Here is a 25,710-nt window from a genome sequence, read left to right as displayed (position 1 = left end):
CTCAGCCCCACCCCACTGTAATATGGATATACTGTACCTTCCAGGATTTTTATAATAAGATAAAGCATGTAGCCCCCTAATCCCCAAGCCATGCTGTAACTAGACCTAAGTATGGTAACCAAAGTAATCATTCATTCTTCCTCCTGTTTCTTCCTGCTTCCATTTCTCTCTCTTTCCTCTGTGCCTACTGCAACCCCCTTGGGGAAGGGGCCTGTCCTCTCACTTTGTTAAAGACAGTGATGTATGCTTTGAACACTCAAATGTGCTAGTTTTGTTGTCTTATCCCCTCGAGTTCCACACATTTTCAGAGTACGCGTAATTATATAAATGCCATCTTAATGCCAAACTGGCTGCTTTGAGGTGTTACAAAACAGCCAACCATTTGGAGCGGATAAGAACGTAAGATGAACCCTATTTAAGCCAAAGGGCCGTCTTCCCCAGCATTCTGTTCTCCCATATAGCAACCAGCCAGATGCCTCTATGAGGAAGCCCACAAGCAGGGCATGAGCGCAATCGCACTTCCTCACTGCTTCCCCCCACATATTCTGCCTCCAAAGCTGGGGGTAATAAAGATCCAAGATGGCGTCCCCCCCCACAACACTCTCTGATGTGTAACAACATGGGGTTATAGTAATATGAATTTAGCATTCAATTTCAGGTGCAGCCCATGTGGACCACTGTGGACTAGTTCTGAATCGGCAGAGTGCCTCCACTTACATGCCCTCCAGGTATTCCAGGCCAGTTTGTTTTTGGCATTCGGTCTGTGGCATTCCCAGATGGAGAGCAACAAAGAACGCCAGCGTCAAGGCACTTTTGAATGCGAGCTGTGTGGATTAACTGCTCCATACAGCTACTACGGGCGAAAACCTCCAAATGCCTCCTCTGTTGTGTAAGTATATCCCTTACCTGTGGAATGATCTCTTACCATGTACTCCCTGTGTTATGCTGTACAGCAGTAACAGTGTCTCTGCCCTGCTAAGCAGCACTTTTGAATGAAAATGCAGTGTGGCCAAGGGCCAGTAGCTAGCACAGGGATGGGAATTTCTGCCACAGGGTCTCTAGTCTGCAGTGATTTGCAGGGCACCAGTGGTGGGTTGATGCCTGCTTTGCTTCTCTTCCGTTGCTTGCTCCCCCCCCCCGGCAATACCTGTACCTGATGTTCCCACAGTTGCATCAAATAGGGAAAAATAACTGTGCTTGTGCATGTGTGTGGAGGGGGGGATTAAGCACCTCCCCCCTCCTGCACCTTCTGAAAATTGGGTCTGCACCTATGTTGCTTTTTTGCAGGAGAGAAGGAGAGGCCAAGGTTCCCAGCTCTATATTTGTTGTCAAACGTGCAGCTAGAACCAAAATATTTCTTACTTTCAAAAAGGTACAAAGAGCCTCATGGCCCCGTAAAGGTGACCAGATGTCGGGCCTCTTTGCACGTCGAGTATGAATGTGGCATGCAAGTATTTGAAAACACTTGGATCACACAAGTACAGGAATCAAGAGAGCCAGAAAGTATATTTGGGGAGGGTCTCAAGAATCCTCTGCTAGAAATTCCAAGATCTGCTCACTGTTCCCTGAGGAGAGGGAATGGTAATTTAGTCAGTTCTGAGGTTTTAGTGGAGCTCTAACGTTACAGAGAAGATCCTCCGTGGCGCAGAGTGGTAAGCGGCGGTAACGCAGCCAAAGCTCTGCTCACGGCCGGAGTTCGATTCCAACGGAAGGAGGAAGTCAAATCTCCAGTAAAAGGGGTCGAGGTCCACTCAGCCTTCCATCCATCCGTGGTCGGTAAAATGAGTACCCGGCATATGCTGGGGGGTAAAGAAAGGCCGGGGACGGAACTGGCAATCCCACCCCATATATACGGTCTGCCTAGTAAATGTCGCAAGACGTCACCCTAAGAGTCGGAAACGACTTGCACTACAAGTGCGGGGACACCTTTACCTTTTTTAACCCTACAGAAGACCTCCCCAGAGTGATGCCCTCCAGATGTTTTGGACTTGCATCTCCCTCAGCCAGCATTAAGGATGCTGATGAGAGTTATAATCCAAAACATCTGGAGGGCACCAGTTTTGGGGAAAGCTGCCTCACCTACTCAGGAATGACTTGCTAATGAGACCCAGTGTATTGCTGGCATAACATGAGACACATTTTTCTAGATATCTATATATGTAGACCCATATATCTGGCCCTTTAAATGTGTGCCTTTGTGTGTGGGGAAATCCATTTCATTTTATCTGTCAATGGTAGAACAACACTTTCTCTTTACCTCATGGTGACCTTTAACTGTTTATCAGCTGTGTCCAAGAGCCCCTGTTTCACAGGGAGAGAATCTATTTTGGTCCCTGGAGCATTCAGCATCTGGTGTCTGCCAAAGGGAAGCACAGGTGCTGGGGGGAGGAGACAAGTTGTTCTGGGCTCTTTTAGAATATGAGAATTGACCTTGGGTAACATCAGGTTAATTCCAGAGCGGTGACGAAGCGGTGCACGCAGTCTGGCAAGGAGTTTTGTTTAATTAGTATTGCCCAAAGGTGTGTCTGAGGAACACTTCTTTTGTGAAGTAAAATTGGAGGCCTCTTTTGTACACCTGGAGAATGGCCCCTCTCTACATATGGTCACCCGTATTTTGAGATGCTTCTCTGAGTCCATTTTCTGATTCGCCCTGCCATCTTTTCAGTTCTTTTTAGTGGTGGCTACCCAGCTTTGGAATGCTATCCCTGAAGAGCCTTGCCTGGCCCCCGCTCTAAGGTCTTATAGTTCCAGGTGAAGACCTATTTATTTTCCTAGGCTATCCAGCTATTAAACTTTTGTTCTTCTTTAATTAGATGCTGCTTTTACAGGGTTGCTGTTCTGAGCTTACTCTAATATATTAGTTATGGTGTTTTAAATATTTTATTCTATACCACCTTGAAAATGTGTTTAATGAGCCAAGTATAAATCTAAATAACAAATAAACCAGTATGGCCTCCAATTGTGTTATTTATGGCATCCAGAATAGGCCTCTGTTTTCATTAGACCTCTCAGCCATTTTCTCCTGTGCCAGCAGAGACACATGCAATAGGCTATTTAATAACACAGACTGTTTAAATGGCAAAAGAGACTTGACAGATCCCTTCTCTTATTCTGCAGCTTACTTCCATTTGCCTGTGTCTTGGCTCATGCATGGGAGTCAGTCAGTGACGGACGTCAAGAAAGCAACCCTGACGTAGCTACTGGCACTGTGGTTTGTCTTGCAGAAATCAGCTGAGCTGCAAAATAAGAGAAGGATTCATCTAAAGCCTTTGTTTGGTCAAAACATAAGAAAAGTCCTGTTGGTTCAGATCGAAGGCACATCTAGTCCAGTACCCTGTGTCTCACAGTGTCGAAAGGAAAGCCTGCAAGCAGGACATCACATCTCCCACCAGAAACGACCCTGCTCTGACTCAGTCGCATTAGCCCTTTAGCCCTTTACTCAATACAAAATACAGACCCTGGAAAATATTAGCTGTTGACCTGACCTGGATTTCATATGGGAGTGGCTTGCTTTAGATGTGAGTTTTAGCTTGTCCGTACTGTATATATTAAGCATGGAATTATTCTTTCCTAGCCTCCTGGAAGAAAGCTATGTCATGAAGGATCCATTCACCTCGGACAAGGACAAATTCCTTATACTTGGATCTCAGTGTAGTTTGTGTTGCAAGCGTCTGTGTGTTGGCACAGTAAGTAGCATGTGTGTTCCTGCTGCATTTATATCTCTGATGCTGGCTTCATAGGCAGTGACCTAGAGACAGAAAATAAAGGTGGAGCATAATCTTTTTTCCACCCTTGCATTATACTTTTATGTTTTTGTTATGTGCCTTCAAGTCGATTACGACTTATGGCGACCCTATAAACCAGTGACCTCCAGTAGCATCTGCTATAAACCGCCTTGTTCAGATCTTGTAAGTTCAGGTCTGTGGCTTCCTTTATGGAATCAATCCATCTCTTGTTTGGTCTTCCTCTTTTTCTACTCCCATCTCTTTTTCCCAGAATTATTGTCTTTTCTAGTGAATTATGCCTTCTCATTATATGTCCAAAGTATGATAACCTCAGTTTCATCATTTTAGCTTCTAGTGATAGTTCTGGTTTAATTTGTTCTAACACCCAATTAGTTGTCTCCTTTGTGGTCCATGGTATCTGCAAAGCGCTCCTGTAACACCACATTTCAAATGAGTTGATTTTTCTCTTATCCACTTTTTTCACTGTCCAACTTTCGCATCCATACTTAGAGATCAGGAGTACCATGGTCTGAACTATCCTGAATTTAGCGTTCAGTGATACATCTTCAGATTTGAGGACTTTTCTAGTTCTCTCATAGCTGCCCTACCCAGTCCTAGTCTTCTAATTTCTTGGCTATTATCTCCATTTTGGTTAATGACTGTGGATGGTTAATGATTCCATTTTGGTTAATGAAAAATACCTTTTATGTACTATTACAAAATATCGTTCCACAATCAGTTTTTTTAAGTAGTCCTCTGTCAGATCTATTATAATTGTTATAATTTATTTAGCGCCATCAGATGCACACGGTGCTATACATAAAATAAAACAATACAAACAGGACCCTGCCAAAAAAAAGCATACACTCTAAATCAAGCCCTTCAGCCACATGTAGGGAACCTTGGTCTACCAGGTGCTGCTGAACTACAATTCACATCAGCCCCAGTAAGCATGCCTAATGGGCAGGCTTTATGGGAGTTATAGTTCAGCAACTTCTGGAGGGCCAAAGGTTCCCACACCTGCGTTATGTACTCTGTTTCATTTGCCATTCTCCTATCAACAACTCAGGGTCCTTGTGTGAGTCTCTCCCCAAGCCCAACAGAAAGTCCAGTAGGTGTCCTGTTGGCAATCTCATTATTGCTCTTCAACTGCTTGAATGTTTGTGGATATGGAATCATATCAACCACCAATACGCAGTCAGTACCAGTCGAGCCACCCAGTGAGAGCCCATTATACAAGTTAGCTTGGAATATAAGTTGCTAACTATAGCAACTTACCAATTCATCATTCAGAACACTATTACACAGCCACATGATATTACACTTCTCAGTTCCAGCCAATCTCTAAGCAAGGAATTCATGCATTTGGCTCCAGAGACACAGTGGAACACTTCCAGGAAACTATGTGTAAGGACTAGATAAATCCACAAGATGTCTCTTATACAGGCCATGATGATGGTTTTTCTCAATTACCTTAACCAAATATCAGGACAAGTGGGAATTCTAGATGTTTGTACAGAAAACAGGAGTCTTGCATTCTTTCCCAATACACATATAGGTTAACTTGAGCATGAAGGGAATATTTATAGTACAACTATATATTTGTTTTATACCATTTTAATCATTGTGACTTCCTTCAAAGAATCCTGAAAATTGCACTTTGCTGAAGCACTGACAATTCCCATTTAGTATCCCTAGCACTCCTCCTCTGCTAAACACGATAAACATTCTATGGAAGGGGTGTGGTCCAAAACCATGATTTGTAACCCATTTCTTTCCCCCTCTCCAATTCTCTGAAATTATGATACTTGAGCTAAAGATCCTAGTTTTTTTCTAAAGAAATCCATCAGCAATATATTTTGGCTTGTACCTGGAATGAATATTATTAGCTTCATTGGCCTATAGCAATACAGCAATGTTTAGTCTCCCTATATAAACTTTGGAAGAGCCAGTGTGGCATAGTGGTTAGAGTGTTGGTCTACGACCTGGAAGACCAGGGTTCGAATCCCCACACAGCCATGAAGCTCACTGGGTGTTCTTGGGCCAGTCAGTGCCTCTCAGCCTCAGAGAAAGGCCAATGGTAAACCCCCTCTGAATACCACTTACCATGAAAACCCGATTCATTGGGTCGCCATAAGTTGGAATCGACTTGAAGGCAGTCCATTTCCATTTTTCATATAAACTTTGTATACGTTGTGAGACAGAACACAAGAAGACAGACCAAGTGTCCATTTAATTGGGTAGCCTGCTTCTACCGGCTGCCATAGTTCAGCTTTCTGCATCCTGATGCCCTCCAGATGATGTTGAACACCAGCTCCCATCAGCCCCATCCAGTGTGGCCAATGGTCAGGGATGATAGGAGTTGTAGTTCAGAACAGCTGGAGAATTTGAGGTTGGGGAAGGCAGCCATAGGTGCTGTGAAGATTATACGAAAGCAATAATAGCCCTACTGTGTTGTTTGCCCGCAGCCTTTGGCATTCAGAGGTTTGTTGACTCTGACCTTGGAGCTTCCATTGAGCCATTGTGGCTCATAGCTCCTGAGAGATGTTCACTGCATGAATTTGCAGATCTTTTTTAAAAAATAACTAAGATAGCAATCCTATGCACATTTACCTGGGGAAAAGCCTCACTGGATATATTGGGACTTACTTCTACGTAGACGTGCATGGGATTGGGCTGCATCATCTCTAGTCACCATTTGTATATCTTCTGTTGAATTTCATAAGTGCATGAGGCTTGTGGATAGCTTAACCCACCTGCTGAATTAAATGAACCCTTTGCCTACTATTTCCCTTCATTGGGCAATTAATCAATGAGGCACATCTCCATTATGCCTAAGTCCAGCTTCAAATGAAATCCACCCCCAGCTACTGCTCCATTGAGTCTGGACCCAGTTCACGTGCAGCAGCAGCACATTGTGACTGCTGGAAGCTGGGTGTGTTTGTGGAAATGGACTGCCTTCCAGTCGATCCCGATTTATGGCTACCCTATGAATAGGGATTTCATGGTAAGTGGTATTCAGAGGGGGTTTACCGTTGCCTTCTTCTGAGGCTAGTCCTCCCCAGCTGCCTAGGGCCTGTTCAGCTTGCCACAGCTGCACAAGCCAGCCCCTTCCTTGTCCGCAACTGCCAGCTGGGGAGCAACTGGGCTCCTTGGGACTATGCCGCTTGCCCACAGCTGCACAGGTGGCAGGGCACGTAACCCCTGAGCCACTCCCTGTGGGGTGATCTTTAACTGGCCCTTGACACCCAGGAGACATGAGCGGGGATTTGAACTCACAGACTCTGGACTCCCAGCCAGGCTCTCCTCCCCACTGTGCTATACCAGCTATGTGGGTGTGTTTGTAAGTGGAGTAAAATATAGTAAATTGAGGTATGTGCTTTGGCAGACCTGAGGAATCTCTTGAAGAGTTAAATGAAAGCTGGAGAACAATCTGCAGTTCAAATCGCCCCAAACACCAGGAGTGGTGGCAACATTTTTAAGGGAGAAGTGGCTGGATCTGTACATAGATTAACTGCTGACCACAAGGGGACTTCTAGAGCAATATTCTCAACTGGCGCAGTTCAGCAGTAGCCTCTGTTTCTTATTTCTTTGAATGGGGGCAGCTGTGTGGGTGTAGCTGATCACCTTTATAAACCCAGTAGTGCAGGGACAGCCAAGACAGTGCCCTCGAAATGTTGTTGGACTACAACTCTCATTAACCCCAGACAGTAGGGCCAATTGTCAGGGATGATGGGAGTTGCAGTCCATCAACGCATCTGGAGGGCATCACGTTGGCTTCCCCCTGCAGTAGATTGACTTGCAGGAGACAAGGCAGCCAGCTTTTTCCATTGGTCCATTAGGCCATTTATGCCATTGCTGGTGGGGATGGGAAGTTGGAAAGGGGAAGCCCAACCCCTTTACCACCTCCTCATCCCCAATAATCTCTGGAGGTGTGTGCGCGTGCAGAAGATGCTTAGCTATTTTAAAGGATAAGGAGAGTTGTGTGTTGCAATTATATAATTTAGCCATAATCCAGCAAAGCTTGGCCATGGCAGGTTTCATTGACTAAACGTTAATTGTCATTAAAAGCAAAAGAGCAAGTTAGTAACAGATGTATCCTATTAAAGCAGTTGGATTTAGCTCTTTGGCGGGATTGGGCTAATCCAGCCAAATTTATATTTATGTAAATATAAATGCTAACATGAAGAGTAGATGTAATGTGTTAATTTAGTGAATTTACATTTCCCCCCCCCTGTTCTTTTTCAGGACTGTAGCCTTTTCTACACAAAAAGATTCTGCCTCCCCTGTGTTAACTTACATTTAAAGGAGTTTCCTTTGGAAATAAGGAAAGATTTGGAAAAGAAATCTCACTCTAAATCCCAGTCTTCGAAAAAAGAAGATTCCAAGATCTCAAAGAAAAACTAGATTGTTTTTGACTCATGTTTCAGAAGTGTGATTTTGTAAAAAAAAAAAAAAATTTAAAAACCCTGTGTCTGATGGATCTCCCCTACAGCAGTTTTTATAAGATCCTTCAATTAGGGGATTTAATTTTAACTGTAAGGCTGCAATCCTGCCCTAGCCAGCACACCCATGACAGAAAATCTCATTGAACTCAGTGGGATTTATGTCTGAGTATATATACACAGGATTGCACAGGAAATAAGACTGAAAACAAGATCAGACAAACCTATTTTTCTTTTTTAGATTTGTTAGTTTGTAAAATGGAATAGTTTTCTCATCACGTTAGAAGTAGAATGAACCCCAATTACCAGCATTTATAACTGTTCTACCATCTTTCAACCTATTTTATTACACACAAGTAAAAGTTTACTACCTGGTTATCATGATTTTTTTCAGGCTCTGGATCTCTAGTGACGGAAAAGAGACAATAGCACTGCAGTTTCTTATAAGTTACTGCCATATTTTCAACTACCCCTGAAATTTGCCTGCTGCACACATGGGGAGGTGTCTGACACCCCCCCCCAATTTTATCAATTCACTAATAGGCAAATGTCTTGTTTCTGTTATTTGGGCAGATTGCAGGTGTTGCCACCACTCACCATATGCTCAGAGGCACATGTTACCAAATTCTTCCAAGCTACACAGCAAGTGGATTGGACTGTGAAAGACCAACCCAAATTGTGTTTGCTTTTTTACAAATTTGTAGAGCAGTACAATATCTCAGAGAGGAGGTCAGGTCTCCTGCTCCCCTGGTGCATTCATTATAGCTGCCCAATTTCCCTGCTTTTCAAAGTTTGATAGAAATACCTGTTGGTTAGAAATGGGATCCTGTGCAAGCTTGCTGAGAATGGATTGATCATTTGCATGTTTATTGAGTTCAATGGGACATATTCCCCTGCAATCATGCTTAGGATAGGTGACATCAACCATGGGGGAGGAGGGGGGAGATCTGAAGGGGGGGAAGGGAAATGAAAAGAGCAGGAGGCAGGGGGGGAGGGGGAGGGCAGGTTTGATCATTTGCATGCTTCTTGAGTTCAATGAGATTTCCTCCCATACAATCATGCTTAGGCTAGGAGAAACTGACCATGGGGGAGGAGGAGGAGAAGGGGGAAGGAGGGCTGGAGTGGGGAGGAGAGGAGAAGGAGGAGGGAAGGAGGGAAAGTGGGTGGGATGGAGAAAGGGAGGGTAGGTTTGATTATTTGCATGCTTATTGAGTTCATTGGGATTTGCTCCTGTGCAATCATGCTTAGGTGAAACTCATGGGGGAGGGGCAGGAGATTGGGTAGGTGGGCACTGGACAGAGGGGAAGCCCCTTTCCAAAAGGATAACACTGTTAACATTATTTCTCAGGGTTTCCCCAACCTTTTTGTTCTACAGCAGACACATGTAGTCTCCCACCCAAATTTAAACCAAAGCTGCCCCTGGCCACATTACAGAGCTACAATCACCAGAATTCTCCGGGGAAAAGGCCTGACTGTTAAATGGTAAACCACTCTGACCGTTGGAGCTCTGTCAGGAGAATAGGAGTCACCTAACAACTCTCAGCACTCTTCACAAACTTCACTTCCCAGGATTCTTTGGGGGAAGCTATGACTGTTTAAAATGGAGTAAATGTCTGGTGTGGGTGTGGCCCCCTGATTAACCAAGCCAAACTGTTAGTCTGGCTTTTAGAACACTGACAGTTGGTTCTTACTGAGCACGCCGGCCCTATCATAGACTCCAATGTTAAATTTCTTAAAGATCAGCCATGCATTTGTTTATCTTTTAAACTGCAGAAGATGAAGGCCAGAGTATGGGGCAAGGTCAGTAATAGGATTACAAGTACACTGTGAACATGGCTGATTTTTAATTAATTTCAACAAATTATGAGACCATTGACAGAAAAAAGTGCAACAGGGATAGGGATTATTATACTCTTGTTTTAGATTTTGAACTCTGGATTCTCTCTATTTTGTGTCTTGCCATGAAAACTTAGAGAGTTAAGCAAGCGTTTCTGAGTTCAGGACTATAAGTTTTGTAAGATTTTGTTTTGAAATGAGCTTATGGGAACCAGCAGAGTGGCTTGGGATATTTTCAATTTAACATGGCAGAATGAAAAATCCATGCTGGCTATAATCACTGACACAACAGACAGCAGGGATGTTGCCCTGAGCATCTTGGGAGAGGACAGGATCAAAACATAGGAAATAAAACTACCAACCGCTCTCTTACTGCAACTCCTACCTCATTCAATGTATCTCAGGTACAGCAACAAATACAAAATACAAAAATTCAATGGATCATATCTATCATTGGATAAATAATAAAAGCCTACATGAAAATAGCTACACATTGATAAGGTCAAACCCACTGCTATGGCTATGTGGATACTACAGTTCCACAGGAACGCCTAGAAAGTTTGGAACAGGATACAGGGTGCATAACTCAGCTTTCAGTTTGTTACTGTTTTAAAAGGAAAACGTCATAGTCCTACAACTGCAAAGATACGCCTGCAAGTGTGAGCAATGCTTATGAAAGCTGGGATAGCAAAGGAAGATTGCAGTGATTGAAGGCCGGGGGGGTGGGGAGATCTTCAGGCTCTTAGATAGCTCTTTGCTTTTCTCCACAACTGGCAAAACCAGAATTGTGCAAGATAGGGGGAAATGTAGTTAGGCAAAATGAGGCCATGCAAAATGACTATTTATACAGATTGCAGGATTCTGCTTGTTTTGGAATTGAATTTAAACATTCTGTGCATGATCAATCTAATCGCTTTTTTGCATACACACAGCCCTGCCCCTATCTAAACATATTAGTGGTGTTTCACAGAGCAGTGTTGTGTAGATGCACCAAATTTAAGGGGTGCCATAGAGCATCATGCAGAAGGGCTTAACAGCATAAATGGTTTGTTACGATGTCACAAGTGGGTCATTGACAACAGTTTTTTAAAAAACCTTATCCCGGAAAAGGGAAAACCAAATTAAATCAGGAAAAAATGTGGACTGGCATTTTGGTGACAATGATGTTATGTGGGTGCTGCAAAAAACAACCCTGGAATATATGAGAACACCGATCCCACAGCAAATGCACCCTATGGCTGCAATCCTAAAAGCACATTTACTAGGAAGTGAGCCCTGCCGAATACAGAGGAACATATGCCTGAGTAATGTACAGAAGATTGCATTGTACATCAGCTTGTTATTGTGCTAAATGTCATTACCAGAAAACAGTGGAAAATAGGTCATGCTCTAGTTGGATTGCTATAAAATGAAATATATATTTGCAATTAGATAAAAACAGCCTTGTGCATAATTTAAGCAAAGTGTAACTTCCAGGGATTGGCTCTGCAAATGTTGACTTTCCGGGTATATCTCAAATCTCGAAGACTGAGGCACTTGCTTAGCTTCAAGCAGGTCATTAAACCTTTATGCTCCCCGTTAAACAAGCTTTCCTTAACAAGAATACATTTAACTACATCTTTAGAAGTTTCATTTAAACTAGGAGAATTAGTCAAGTGATCAAACGTCCTAAATTGGGCTACTGAAAAAGATCAAACACAAACTCCTAAGAATACATTTAATTGTAAAGGAAATTAAAAAACACATTGCAAAACTATTGGCTTTTACAGAGGAAACAAATTATCATGTGCATTTCCCATTCACCTCAATGGGACTTGTACAGGAAAAATTCCAGAATGCAGCCTGTATTCGTAATACAAAATTCAGTGAACATGCAGAATGTGTCTATATCATGGAGCCATAAATCCTAGTCACACAAAAATTCAACAGACCTATGTGACGAGTGCTGTTTAAGTCTTATGTAGCATAGTTTGAGGCACATATGCTTTTTAGGGTAGCAAGAGAACCCCAAAGAGGACCAATTTAAATTAGGTCTGCCATAATCTTAAACATTGTATATTGAACACAATAAATAATTTATTAATGTTACATAATAGCTAAAAGATTTGTATCTAGGGATACTGCACAGAGAAACTGCATAAATCAAAATACTCTCGCTACATTAAATCTAGTCTCATATATTAAACTACACTTTAAGGGCAGTTTATTGGATGCTGCAGATATCGTATAGTTGCAGCCCATTCAAGCAAGTATAGTGGGACTTGCAACAAACTATACCATCATAATTTATTACCCGCTCTTCACCCAAAGGTCCCAGGGTGGATTACAACAATGTTAAAATACGGCATTAAAAACAATTTAAAAACAACCTAAAATCCCAAAATTGGGTGGGTCCTAAAAATACATGTCTCAGGTGTCAAAAGCCAGGGTAAAGAGGTGCATCTTCAGCATTCACCTAAACTGTACAGCCAGGTTGCCAGACACACCTCGGTGGGGAGGGAGTTCCACAACTTGGAGGCCGTCACCCTCCCTGGCCATCCCCCCAAGCTTCAGGAGGGTCAGCGGCATCACTAGCGGGAGTGTGGGGGGGTGCGGACCTCCGGCGCATGCCCTCCCAGGTGCATGGATGGGGTGGCTAGCCTTGCATGTGTGCGTGTGCATGCACATGCACTCACAACGCGCTCCAGGCTGACGGTGGAAGGCCCATCCTGGCTTCACCGCCAGGGAGCGGGTGCCTGCTTTCAGTCTTGCCCACCCGCCTCCGAGGAGGAGTTGGCTGCGCCAACCTGGAGCACTTTTCGGCTCCTTTGCCGGGCAACAGCGTGGGGCGGGGCAGCTCTGGGTGTCACCCCTCTCATGGTGTCACCCGGGTGCAGTCCGCACCCTCTGCACCCCGGTAGTGACGCCCCTGCTGAGGGTGGAGAACTACCAACAGGTCCCCCCTCTCTGCTAATCTCAACACCTGAAAGAATCTGTAGGGAAGGAGGTAGTCTTTCAGATATTTGGAACCGAAGTCATTTAGGGCTTTAAACACCAGCGTGAGCAGCTTCATTTAGGTCCAGAAACTAACTGGCAATGAATGTAGCTGTTTTAAAATGGGAGTTATATGAGATCTAAAAGGAATCCCAGCCAGCACTGCATTTTGGACCAGTTGAAGTTTCTGATTCATCTTTAAGGGCAGCCCCATGTAGAGCACATTGCAACAATCCAATCTGGAAGTTACGAGAACATGGAGTACTATGGCCAAGTGAAGCCATCTGTTTCCAAAAGGGGCCAAAGCTGGTGAACCAGCCAGAGCTGGAAAAGGGCACTCCTAGCCACTGAGGCCATCTGAACCTTCAGTGACAATGTTGGATCCAGGAACACCCTCACGCTGCAAACCTGCTCCTTCTAGGGGAGTGCAACCTTGTCCAAAACAGGCAGTCTCCCCACCTCCTGGACATGAGAACTCTGGACATGTAACACCTCTCTGTTGTTTCAGGATTCAGTCTCAATTTGTTGGCCCACATCCAGCCCTTCACTGCCTCCAAGCCCTGGTCCAGAACCTCAACTGCCTCTCCTAATTCAGGTGGAACAGAGGGATAGAGTTGGGTGTCATCTGCATATTGATGACACCTCACTCCAGATCTCCTGATGACAGCTCCCAGCAGCTTCATATAGATGTTAACTAGTTTAGGGAACAAAATGGAACTCTGTGGAACAACATATGACAGCTGTCATGGTGCCGAACAGTAGCCTTTTTAGAAGTGGCGCTGGAGGTATGAGCGGAACCAGTGAAGCACAGTGCCCCCAACCCCCACCTCCCTGAGATGCTCCAGAAGGATCCCGTGGTCATCAGTATCAAAAGCCACTAAGAGATCAAGGAGAACGAGCAGGGACGCACTCCCCCATCTCTTTCCCTACAGATGTCATCAACCAGAGTGACTAAAGCAGTTTCATGGCCATAGCCAGGCCTGAAGCCAGACTGGAATGGATCCAAGTAATCAGTTTCCGCTAAGCATGCCTGAAGCTGGTCTACCACCACCCTCTCAATTACTTTGGCCAAAAGACAGTAATTGTTTAACACTTCTGAGTCCAGCAAGAACTTCTTAAGAAGGGGATGCAACACACCTCCTTCAAGGCAGATGGTATCTCCCCTCTTCGGGTGAAGCATAGATAATTCCCTGGAGCCACCTAGTCAACCTCCTACGGCTAGCTCTAAGAAACCAAGATGGGCAAGGGTCTAGGAAGCAGGTGGCTGGCCACACTTCTTCAAGCAGCTTGTCCACATCATCAGGCCGCGGTAATTAAAACTGACCCAGTACAGATGCGACAATGGTCTGGATGCCTCCACTGGGCTCTAATTGTGGCATGTCCAAATATGAGCAATTTTGTCCCTAAAGTGCCTCAGTATGGAGTGCTCCAGTTCAGGATGCTCCTTTCTATTCCTCCTTCCTTTTTCCATTCTTCACGACCAACATTCAATCAATATACCACGCCCACTGAGCAAGTTCATGCTTCAGTCAGCTGGGTTTTAAAATATTTTTTGTACTTCAGCAAACCTTGTGGGTCCTGCTGCTCCCTCTCTCCCATAGCATTACCTCCTTCTTGTGTGTGGCTGGTGCCTTGCTTGCTTGCTTGCTTGCTTGCTTGCTTGCTTGCTTGCTTGCTTGCTTGCTTGCTTGCTTGCTTGCTTGCTTGCTTGCTTGCTTGCTTGCTTGCTTGCTTGCTTGCTTGCTTGCTTGCTTGCTTGCTTGCTTGCTTGCTTGCTTGCTTGCTTGCTTGCTTGCTTGCTTGCTTGATTGATTGATTGATTGATTGATTGATTGATTGATTGATTGATTGATTGATTGATTGATTGATTGATTTATTTATTTATTTATTTATTTATTTATTTATTTATTTATTTATTTATTTATTTGACTTATATACCGCCCGACTAGCAATAGCTCTCTGGGCGGTGAACACAGAAAATACAATAAAATCACATAGTATAATACAACAAAAACATATAAAATAAAATAATTTAAAAACAATCACAGCAGATTTTAAATTAAATTAACTTAAATTAGTATGCCTCGGAGAAGGCATACTTATTACAGATAAAGGTTGGACATAAGGGCAGAAGGGAGAGAGGAAATGACAGGATATAACAATTTTAAAAGTGAACATGAACATTAAAATGCCTTAATAAATAAATAAATATATAAGGACTAGCTCTCACCTCTAAACACCAGAAACACAGGAAGTTATGACGGTAGAGCACCTACTGATTCTTTGGGTGCTTCTATCCTAGGCATTTAAAGAAGAAGCACCTTGTCTTGTTCGGTCACATGGGGGGGGGTCCATAATAACATCATCCATCCTGTTTTCCCAGTGCTGCTTCTATTTTGTTTACCGCAGAAAGTCAGACTGAGAATACGGAAGAGAAGCACAATCTCTACTGGTATAGATGCCCTTAGTGCTACTCTTCCATCTTCAAGAGATGTGGTTTAGATGTGGGCAGTGATATATCAGGTAAGTGAACCTATCACAGTTCAGCACACACTCAGTCTAACTGTTGTGGTGGGCATCATTTTATCACCTTTAATTTTTAAAATTTATCTTGATCTTTTATTTAGTACTATAATGCTTTTCAGACTCTCTCTCTAAGCATATTAGCAAATTAGTGAATAGGTGAAATTAGCAAAATAGTGAATAGGTGAAATGTGAAATGTTATAATGCCAAATTTAAAAATGCGGGAAGTTGTTTAAAAAAATCCTTTCTGGGTGCTGCAATTTTGGCAACATGGTTTCCACCCATTAAACACTTAAAAGCGAAGACACTTTGTATTTGACATTTCTTAATGGAAAACCATGGTTAAATGAATAGGTGCACAGTACCAAAAAAATATTTTTAAAGGATTATTTGAAATAGTTTTGACTACATAGGTGGACTGGATATTTCCCATCTCCATCCACAGCATCTATACCCATCCATGCAGGAAGAGCATGCAGAAACAAACAAAAAAGCAGTATCCCCAATAGTGTGGAAAGTCAGTTGCTGGTTTGCTTGTAGCTTCCAGTGAAAGAGCACTAATTATTAGCGCTAGGAGTTACCCCTCTGGAATCAGCCTAATGAAACCATCCTATGTCTTCTCTAAAGTAAGATCCACTGAGTTCAATGGGACTTACTCTCAGGTATGGATAGAGTTGCACTCTAAAACATTGAAGAGTGCTAAAATGTTGCCATCCAAGGGTAGCAAATACGCCATGTTTTTAACACCACAAATGATGTGTGTTACAAGAGACAAATATTATAATAGGTTTTCATATTATAACTCAAGATCTCCACTTGCTGCTGTTCTCACTAGCTGGACTGGGCCCTCCCCTTCCCTCACAGAGGTGATTAGAACCATTGGTGGGTGGCCATCATCATCTCCTGCACCCCACCTCAAACCTTTCCTACTGCAACGTGAGTGACAAGACAGTATCGGATTCCAGCAAGGCCCCAGAAGCCTGAGGTCCCAGGTTGTGTGGCCAACAGCTGCCAGTTCCATGAAGGCCAGGATTTCCAGCCAGGCTATTGGAGGCTGGCAAGATCTGCTTTTGACATGTGAGAGCCACAGCACCAGGTCCTGCTCCTCTATGGGTGACAGTGTCATCTTGTAACTGCTAGTATCTGAGTTTGATTTTTTTCTCCATTTCTCTTTTATGCGGTGTCTTTTAGAATAAGATTGAGAGCAGGCACTGTCATATTACCGATGTTTGTAAAGCTGTTCTGGTAGCCCTTTATGGCCAAAGAGTAGGGTAAAAATGTTTTCAATATATAAAGTAATAATAATAAATATGATAACATTTTAAGAAAGACTTTATTTTAAGCCATTAAGGCAAAAATCACACTGTGAAGTTACCCCTTTTTACATACATTCATCAATCTTTACAAAGAGTTTAAAGTACAGATGGATTCTGAGAAGATCCTAGTAGACTCAAATACATTTTTTTTATTATTCAGTCCTTTGTTCTCTGAACAGGAAAATCAGAATGTCAAATTAAAAATCACATAATCGGTTAATGGGCATTTTTATTCTAAAATGCATAGACCAGATTATTTTTGCAAGCAAAAAGGGGAAGAATTCAGTTTTACCTCTCTGTAAAACCCATATTTTACTAAAGAGATTTCACCCTCCCATCTAAACACTACTGCATGCAGCTCTTCTATTACTGAATTTAACCTGAGTTACATTACAATCCTATATACACTTATCTGGGAACAAGCCCCACTGAACACAACAAGACTGACTTCAGATGCCCAGGATTGCATTATTTGTGATACTTTACAGAAGACAAAAATCAGTCCTCCATGATGTAGAGAAACTACATACTAGAATATGAACTCTTCCTTCAGTACCCCCCACTCCAAGGCACTCTGTCCGTTCCCACATGTGGGGAATGTTCAAATTCTACATTTAAAAAACAAAACGGCACACTCTTATTTTCACTTCCTGTAAGCGTAAATACATAAGATGACTTAAACTGATCTCATAAACCTATTCAACAATTTTGACAACCTGGTGCATTTCCCATAAGCTGTCATGTACATATATCACTAGAATGTACTCCAAGATAAAAGTTTAAAACAGGTATCTAAAAATAAATATGAAATGTATTCCATATTTATACAGTTGTATCAAAGAACTACTTTCACCTATAATATTAATTTAAATGGCAGTATTTATATATGCTTATTTAAGTCTCTGAACCTGCAGATCACTCCAAAAGGCACATGGCAAAATAGTAGAACTAAGGAAAACTTTTAAAAATCAAGTTGTTCTGTTGCTCTGTTTCACAGCTTTAAACTTGTAGCTATCACTTCAGCCAGCAATAAAAATAGCTATTAACTGGCCATTAATGAATAAAAAAGAAAGAAGAGGTTATCTGCCTGCCTAGGATTTCCCATGCCTTAATTCTGGTAGCCTCTCTCTGGTAGCCTGAAGTTGCATTTAGCTGATCCATCCAGAACCAGATTTCCTTAAGATTAAAATCTGTCCTATTGTCTATCAGGAAAGACTAAATTGGCCCATGACCAGGATCTGAATTTAAACTCAACATAAATTCCAGATTGTGCTAGACCACAAAGGTCTCAATAGTTGCAATAATTACATTACAAAAAAAGCTAAGTATTGCTTTGTTGTTGATTACAAGGTCTATTAAAGCCAGAATGTTTTCCTCCATTAATATTTAAAGTGTTTTACTTACAAAATCAGATATAATTTGCATTTCTCTTTTCTTAAAAGCTCTCTTGCCTCTTTAATAGTGAAAGGCCTACATATTTCTCAGCCCCTTATGTGGTGTAGTGGTAAAGGTGTTGGGCTACGACCTGGGAGACCAGGGTTCAAATCCCCACATAGCCATGAAGCTCACTGGGTGACCTTGGGCCAGTCACTGCCTCTCAGCCTCATGAAAACCCTATTCTCAGGGGCGTCACTACCGGGGTGCAGAGGGTGCAGCCAGAGCCGCCCCGCCCCACGCCATTGCCCGGCAAGGCTGCTCCAACTCCTCCTCAGAGGCAGGCAGGCGGGCGAGACCGGGAGCAGCGTTGGCGGGGTGAGGGAGGTGCGCCGGCGTTCCCAGGCCTTCTCCGGCCCTCCGGCGTGCGCCCTCCCAGGGGCATGGACGGGGTGGCTGGCCTTGAGTGTGTGTGCATGCGTGCGTGCACGCAAGCCCAGCCACCTCGTCCGTGCCCCTCGGAGGGCGCGCACCGGATGTCCGCACACCCCTACACTCCCACTAGTGATGCCGCTGCCTATTCATAGGGTCGCCATAAATCAGAATCAACTGGAGGGCAGTACATTTACATTTTTGTTTCTTTGTACTTAGAAAGCAGGTGAAAGTGTGAAAATGCAGAAAAGCAGAGCCCTTTTCTCTTCTCTGCCTGAGTTCCTAGGCTCAGAGGGATCTATCAGATATCTAAAGTGCAGATGCATAGCCTGGCTGATATTGCATGGAAGTCCCATTTGTAGGACTCAGTAGCTCCACAGTGTAAGCATTGATGTGCCATGCATATTCACATGATAGTGGCAGTCTAAAAGTATAAGCACCATAATGAAAAACAGACCATGGGTATGTTACCCACATAGGGAAGTCAGACCAGGCCATGAATCAAGCAACACCCTAAGGTGATTGGGGTTTGGGGGGGATGGGAGTGCATTTATGAATCTGTCCCATGCATAAAGCATGAACCTGAGTTGTTTCCCTTCCCCCAGTTTTGAACAAATAATAGTAAAGTTCCTCAAAAGGTGTCTTGACATAGCTACTCAAGTGCAAGGCAGAGTTGGAAGATCTCAAGGGTATAGCACTTCCTAAAGGGAAGGGGAAAAGAGAAACACCTGGAACTGAAGTTCTTGCCCCCAGTACCTCATTAAGCAACCTACCTTCAAAGTAAAGCAATGTATATTAACTGACTTTTCACTGGGTAACTGATATATTTGCATTAAAGTGTTAAACCACCAGACTTCCAGAGCACTTTTTGGAAGGATTCAGTTAGATAAACGACTGTCTCTCTGTGCCCATCATGTCTGGTGTCTGTTCTCTATGTCAAATCTGTAAGCGACCCAGATTTATTGTATATTGCTTCTTTTGCTATTGTGTGCAAAAACTCAATGAAGCTTCAAATATACACACCTCTAATTAGCTTTTGGATGCTATTGAATTAATTGTTGTGCAGAATGCATGTTACAAATGTTTCAGATTAATATTTTCTTCCTTTGTCTTAACTAACATATTGATAGCATTCAGATATTTTGTAGCCATTAGCCAGAAAGGGTTTTTAAAACCTACATGACTCTCGGAGATTACTCGATTCACCATGTCTGTATTAAGTTTATCTTGCATTCTATTTATTAGACTTAAGCACATATTGACTGAGCATCCATGAAATCCTTGGGTGAAATCCTTCCATTAATAAGACTCCACTTGTGAAAACTGTTCTAAATGTATACATGAGATTTGATCCTTGGTTATCTTCCCTGTCTAACTCTTGCTTTGCTGTATTCTCTCTCTAATTAGGTTTCAACAAACATCTTCAGAAATGTAGGATGACTCAAGAGCACAACAGACTCAGAAGCAAGGGCTCAGAAAGTACGCTTATAATACAGTTACAATACATTTGACAGAACTCTTCACAGATTATTGCTGCCTCAGACTAGAAAAAATAAACAGGGCAGATAAATAAAGTTATAGGCTATGTTGTCAGTCAGTTACTCTGGTTCAAGTCTGCATTTTAAAAATTGTTATGATGATAAACATGAAGTGAAACTATACACTGTAAATAACAATCAACAAAAGGCATAGCAATTAGAGCAGATCTTACATGCTACCCAAGACAATACATTATAATGCTTCCAAATAAAACTAAAGTCACAAATATTTAAATTACTGCTGACCAACATGTTTTAATATATCTCCATTAACTCCATAGCTTTGTCTCTTGCTAAATCTGTATGGGGGTGGTTGTCTATATAGAGGATATATCTTGGGCAATCAAAAGTCATCATTAAATGGCACAACCTACCAAGGAATGGTGCTGTGCAAATCTCCCACCCATTTCCATGGTGCTGGCACAGGAATTCCACATAAGTCCTATCTTATATGGGTTGCATAGTATTGCTGGGTTTTTAAATTCCTCCCCCTATATATTTTTAAAAGCTTTAATTACAAATTCAGTGCAAATTCAGTGCAAAATATACCTAAATCTAGGGTTTTAAGCAATAGAAGTCATCTGGTAGGTCAAATTCCTGCTAAGCCTCAGATCAAATCCTTGAAACTGTAAAAATTCAGGTTTATAACTATTGTAAACAGTTATATTAGAGTACCCTTTACTCACTGAAGTACTAAGAGTGCACATGAATAGTAATTATGATTACAACATAACTTAGAACAAGCCCATGATTAATACTCAGCTCTGATTCTTTCCTCTTCCCAAGAAAGGTGTCCAAATTAATAAAAATATTTGTATATTTAATTTTTCACACTTCTGAACACACCAAGCTAATTTCTTTACAAATTGTTACCCCATCAGTTTTCTTCTATACGTTTGTCCATGGCAATATTTATATGAAATGGATCAAAACTCCTATCATGTTTGATTAAGTAATAGCAGCATGACATCAGATATATTTTAATCATTTCACAATAGAGAATAGCAAATTTAACATATATAATTATTTCCATGTCACAACAAAATGTCATGAAATGAAACCCAGAGGGTGGAGGGATATACCGATTGAAGAGACAGGACAAAACAGGTCAGTACGGGCTCACATCTCAATTATGCTTATTGTCCCATTAAAGTAGAAGTTGACAGTCTCAATTTGAGACTTGGGTTGAGGGAGAAAAAATACTTGCCCCATGCCTCACAACATGTGCTGTGGTGAAGCAATTTCTGCACACAGTGCTAGATGCCAAAATGAAGGAATTCAACCAAGCACAGATAAGTAACAGCTACAAATATGGGTCTAAAAAAATCCAGTCACTGGGCCACAGCTCAGCCATACTATAATTTCTTGTGATCTCTTTGAAAGCAAGCCTGAAGTTTGCAAGCGGGTGTCAATGTGGCGCCAATTTCTGCCCAGGCACCTTGAGGTACTTGCCCACCCTCATCTTCTTTTGGTGGAAGTCAAGTGTAGTGATTTGCTTTTCTGGTTTTGGTTAGGTTGGGGGTGGGTAGGAGAAGGAAGGCTAGGTCGCCCACCACAGAGGTCCAGCCTCACCTCCCAGGGAATCTTCTATGATTTAAGATACTTGTGTGGCTACACAGACAAAAAGTACAACATTGGCAGCTGACAGCAGGACTTAAAAGCAGATTAAGCAACCTATGGCATTGTACAGGAAAGTTGCATTAGCCACTTATATGGCTGATGAAGTCTTGCTTGCAGGGTGAAAAATGTGAAGCTTTATGAACTCACATGGGGGAAACAAAAAAACTACCCATCTCAATGTGCTCTAGTAAGCGAGGGAGGAGTCTTGCCTCAGCAGAGTGCACAAGTATGCACTACACCCACAGGTGTCCAGGCAATAAAGTTCCCCTCTGGACCCCTCACATTATATGGAAGTAATAATTAATAACCAATGCAACAAGGATGCCAGTGTGGAAAAAATAGTGTCATTTTGTCTAACCTACACAGCAAAAAAAATAAAATAAAAATCTTTGAACTCCATTTGTATGGTATAAGTATAATTAGAACTGTTTCTGGTTTACTTGGACTTGCCACCCTGAGTTGCTCATATACAAATTACATATTTCTCAAGCAATCTAATTTGTAGCTTTTTTTCATAATTTGTTGAGGTAGCCAATATGATTTTTGGAAAACAAACATTTTATTTATCATTAAGTCTTAAATTACTGTCCCAGTCCTGAGTATTCTTTAATGATAGTGCAAGTGGTTTTCTAGCGTGCTTTGTGACAGCACTTTTCCTAAAATCCACTAACATAAAACTGAAGTTTCTGTAGGCTCTCAAAAGTTATTTCAGCACTTGTAATTCATAGTTGTAACCTGTGAAATACTAGAGATTTTCACTGGATTGAAACCAAAACAGCATGCTACAACTGCATTCGATAGCATTCTAAATTATTCAAGACTACTTGCAGGAAAGGCCACACAGAGAAAACAAAGTCTTGTGTAGTGATTGGTCAGTTAGAAACCAATATCAACATGCCAACTTTTGAAAACAATGTGATATAAAGCAGGTATGATCCTAGCTTGCTGACATTAAGCCAGCGTTCTCCAGCTCAGACATAACAAATAACCCTAGCTTAATATAAGCAAGGATCATTATGCCACAGCTGGTGCACAACAGGAGGGGGGGGACAAAGGAGGAGCACTTGATTCTAATACTTGTTTCTGGCTTCATAAAGCACAGTTTATGATGTCAGGAATGATGATCTGAACCAGGCCATTGTTTTGGGCTCTGCAGAAATCTAGTCATTTAAAAAACTAATTAAAAATGCAAAAGGTGGAAAAATCAGATACTTTAAAAAAAAAATCAAAATACCTCTTTTGCAAACCCCAAACGTGTATTTTAGTGGAAGATACTGCAAGACAAGGGCTGCACAAAAGTAACCAATGGAAACAGTTTTCTTTTCAAAAACAAGGAGGCTGGATTACAATCTCAAAGAGCTTGAGCTGTGATCTTATAAAATATACTACCAAGTATCATAGTTCTCTTCAGAATGGGTGTTATTGCACAGAATACAGATGAATCCATCCTGAAAAATACAGAGGACCTTTTAAATTACAGTTTTAGCAGATACGCGCTACTAGTTGCAGTGTGCAGCCTGTAAATAACATTCAAAGCAGCTACATATCTTAAAAAACACCAGATGTGTACGCCTGGATGGTATACTGAATTAAGAAACAACAGCAGCATGCAGCCACTTCAAATATTACAGTTTTAGTGGATACACTCTGCAGCCTTTCACGTGTATCCATCAAAAATGATCCTTAAAGTGTACCATCTGACATGATAAGGTCTATGGGTATACATTACAAACATGTTTTATGCCAGTTTAAAGTATATGGTTTCCCTCAAAGAATTCTTACTGTGGAATGGTGAAAGTTCTGAGAATTCTGTATGAGATTCACAGCACCCACCTCAAAAAAGTTCCCAGGATTCCAGGAGAAAGAATGCCTATATAACCAGATTGTGGAATACAAGCATCTTATGCAACAATTTGCATTAATGCTGAAGATCTGACTTAAACATAACCTTAATTAGCTATTTTCTAGCTTTCGTTATTAGAAAAACTCAACAATTTAGTAATATTGCTCCTGAAGTGAAGCAAGGCTATTGATCAGGGGAAAGATCCTTAAGTCTAAGCAACACACTACTCCTGTTCCTCTTTTCAGTGTAAGTTGTATGGAAGCAGTATTCAGTGAGCTGTTTCAACACTGTTGTAATCTATTGTTTGATGTGTCACTAAATAGTGGGTTAAAATCAAATTTGCCTACAGCTTTTTATAAAGCTATTTTAAAAATACGTTTATCCAAGGTCAAGGTTCTGCATGACAGTAGGGTTTTTTAAAAAATTGTTCATCTATCCTGGATGGACCCCTATATCCTAAAGGCAAACTGACTTGGGAAATAAGCAGTTTGATAATTATCGTGAAGGAGGGAACATCTGGCTGTATATCATTAAAGATATTTTCCGAGATCTTAAGGGCTTTGGAGTGCCAGTGGAATTTATTTTATTTTTATTTTTTTAAAAATAGCATTACTACATGTCCCACTGAGTTCTGTGGAACTTATTTCCCAGAAAGTGTATTTAGGCTTGCAGCCTTAGGCAGAAAAAGAGCTTAAAAATGCATCCTCTATGGAAGCCATCCAGTATCAAATGCCTAAGTTTCTGACAAAGATAGGGACAGGATCTAAAAAACCTACTTTAGATGCATCTAAGGCAAAGGTAGCCACTGTGGTGCTCTCTGAGGAGCACAATTCTGATGATTTCTTGACCTTTGGCCATGCTAGCTGGGGCTTATGGGCGATGTGGTCCACAACATTTGGAAAGTATGTTGGCTATCCCTGATCAAAGGGATTATGAACAGTAGTATAAGACTTGTCTTTTAATGGCAGATCCCCCTACTTCCATCTGCCATATCCTAGTCTGCTAAATGTAATTGATCATGGAGCAGGGGGGGCTGCTGTTGGAGAAACACCTCAAAAGTTCTAGTGGGCACCACATAAAGGCTTTTTGGATCTGGGCCAAAACTGCTAGCTTTCTTACAGTAATGAAGATGAGGGGATAAAGGCTTAAAAGTGCAGAAACTTCAGAAGAAGTATTTGTAGTTAGTAAGTTCAATTGTAATATAAACTATATTACCACTGTTGCTCAAATTTCAAGTCAATCACATCAAGTCAATCAAGTACCATATTTATATGTACTATACAGTTTCTCTTACGTACTTAAAAAGTTCTTCTCCTGGCAAGAGAAATGTGATATTCCAGTTATCTACTTTTTAGCTCATGAATGCTTTGATATAAAATCACAGCAGAAATAATTGTGCAAAGTAGTTTGCTCCCATCTATTAATATTGCTCTTCTCTTTTCATATCATATAATATAAAAAACCTTAATACATATCCTTGTATATTTCTTGTAATAAAGGATGTAAGTGTGCATCAGATTCAGTCTTTTTGATTATCTGAACTAGCTGAGCATGCTCTGTGACAAGCTGTCGGAGGTCTGCCATTTTCTGTAGAAGTTTTGGGAAAAGGAATATATCATCAGGATGGTTGTTTTGCAAGTGAAGTTTTAGTACATGCACAATGCTCTCCTGCATCTTTTCAATGTGTCCTATGTTGACAAGGCCAGGGCGATCTGTTCTCAAAAACAAAAACATACATAATGAAAATAGTTGTAAAACAGTTAATATGTAACCATAAATTATCATTGCTTAAGACCATAATTAAAGGCCCCCTCTATAATATTGATTGATTGATTGCACTTGTATACCGCCCCATAGCAGAAGCTCTCTGGGCGGTTTACAGCAATATTAATTGCAAGCACCAGAGTGGTGAAGTTTTTAGAATGCTAGACTATGGAAACCCTGCTTCAGATGACTATTCAGCCACAAATCATGAGATCAGTATAAATAAAAAGCAGTTTTTAACAAAAATATATTTTAACCAAATATATTTTAAATCTGTTAAACTGTTTTGAGGCCCAGGTGACCTCACTGGCTAGGAGTGC

The 25,710-nt window shown here is 41.7% G+C and overlaps 2 protein-coding genes across 12 annotated transcripts in view; one reads left to right on the top strand and one right to left on the bottom strand.

The window, feature by feature from the left end:
- CDPF1 (cysteine rich DPF motif domain containing 1) overlaps window positions 1–22,252 on the top strand; it is a 30,819-nt gene extending 8,567 nt beyond the window's left edge. For 2 of the 6 annotated variants that reach the window (XM_061582468.1, XM_061582469.1), the window contains exons 2-5: window positions 659–889; window positions 2,666–2,751; window positions 3,575–3,686; window positions 7,974–8,544. In XM_061582468.1, coding sequence (XP_061438452.1) covers window positions 818–889; window positions 2,666–2,751; window positions 3,575–3,686; window positions 7,974–8,132 — 429 coding nt within the window. In that variant the 5' untranslated portion in view covers window positions 659–817 and the 3' untranslated portion in view covers window positions 8,133–8,544. The other 4 variants (XM_061582466.1, XM_061582464.1, XM_061582465.1 and 1 more) reach the window with 3 other exon arrangements.
- PPARA (peroxisome proliferator activated receptor alpha) overlaps window positions 16,868–25,710 on the bottom strand; it is a 60,518-nt gene continuing 51,675 nt past the window's right edge. For all 6 annotated transcript variants that reach the window (XM_061582460.1, XM_061582457.1, XM_061582459.1 and 3 more), the window contains exon 8: window positions 16,868–25,338. In XM_061582460.1, coding sequence (XP_061438444.1) covers window positions 25,091–25,338 — 248 coding nt within the window. In that variant the 3' untranslated portion in view covers window positions 16,868–25,090. The remainder of the gene's footprint in view (window positions 25,339–25,710) is intronic.

The sequence above is a fragment of the Rhineura floridana genome, chromosome 8, assembly GCF_030035675.1.
Source record: "Rhineura floridana isolate rRhiFlo1 chromosome 8, rRhiFlo1.hap2, whole genome shotgun sequence".
NCBI lineage: Eukaryota > Metazoa > Chordata > Lepidosauria > Squamata > Rhineuridae > Rhineura > Rhineura floridana.
This window is presented reverse-complemented; position numbering and strand designations above follow the sequence as displayed.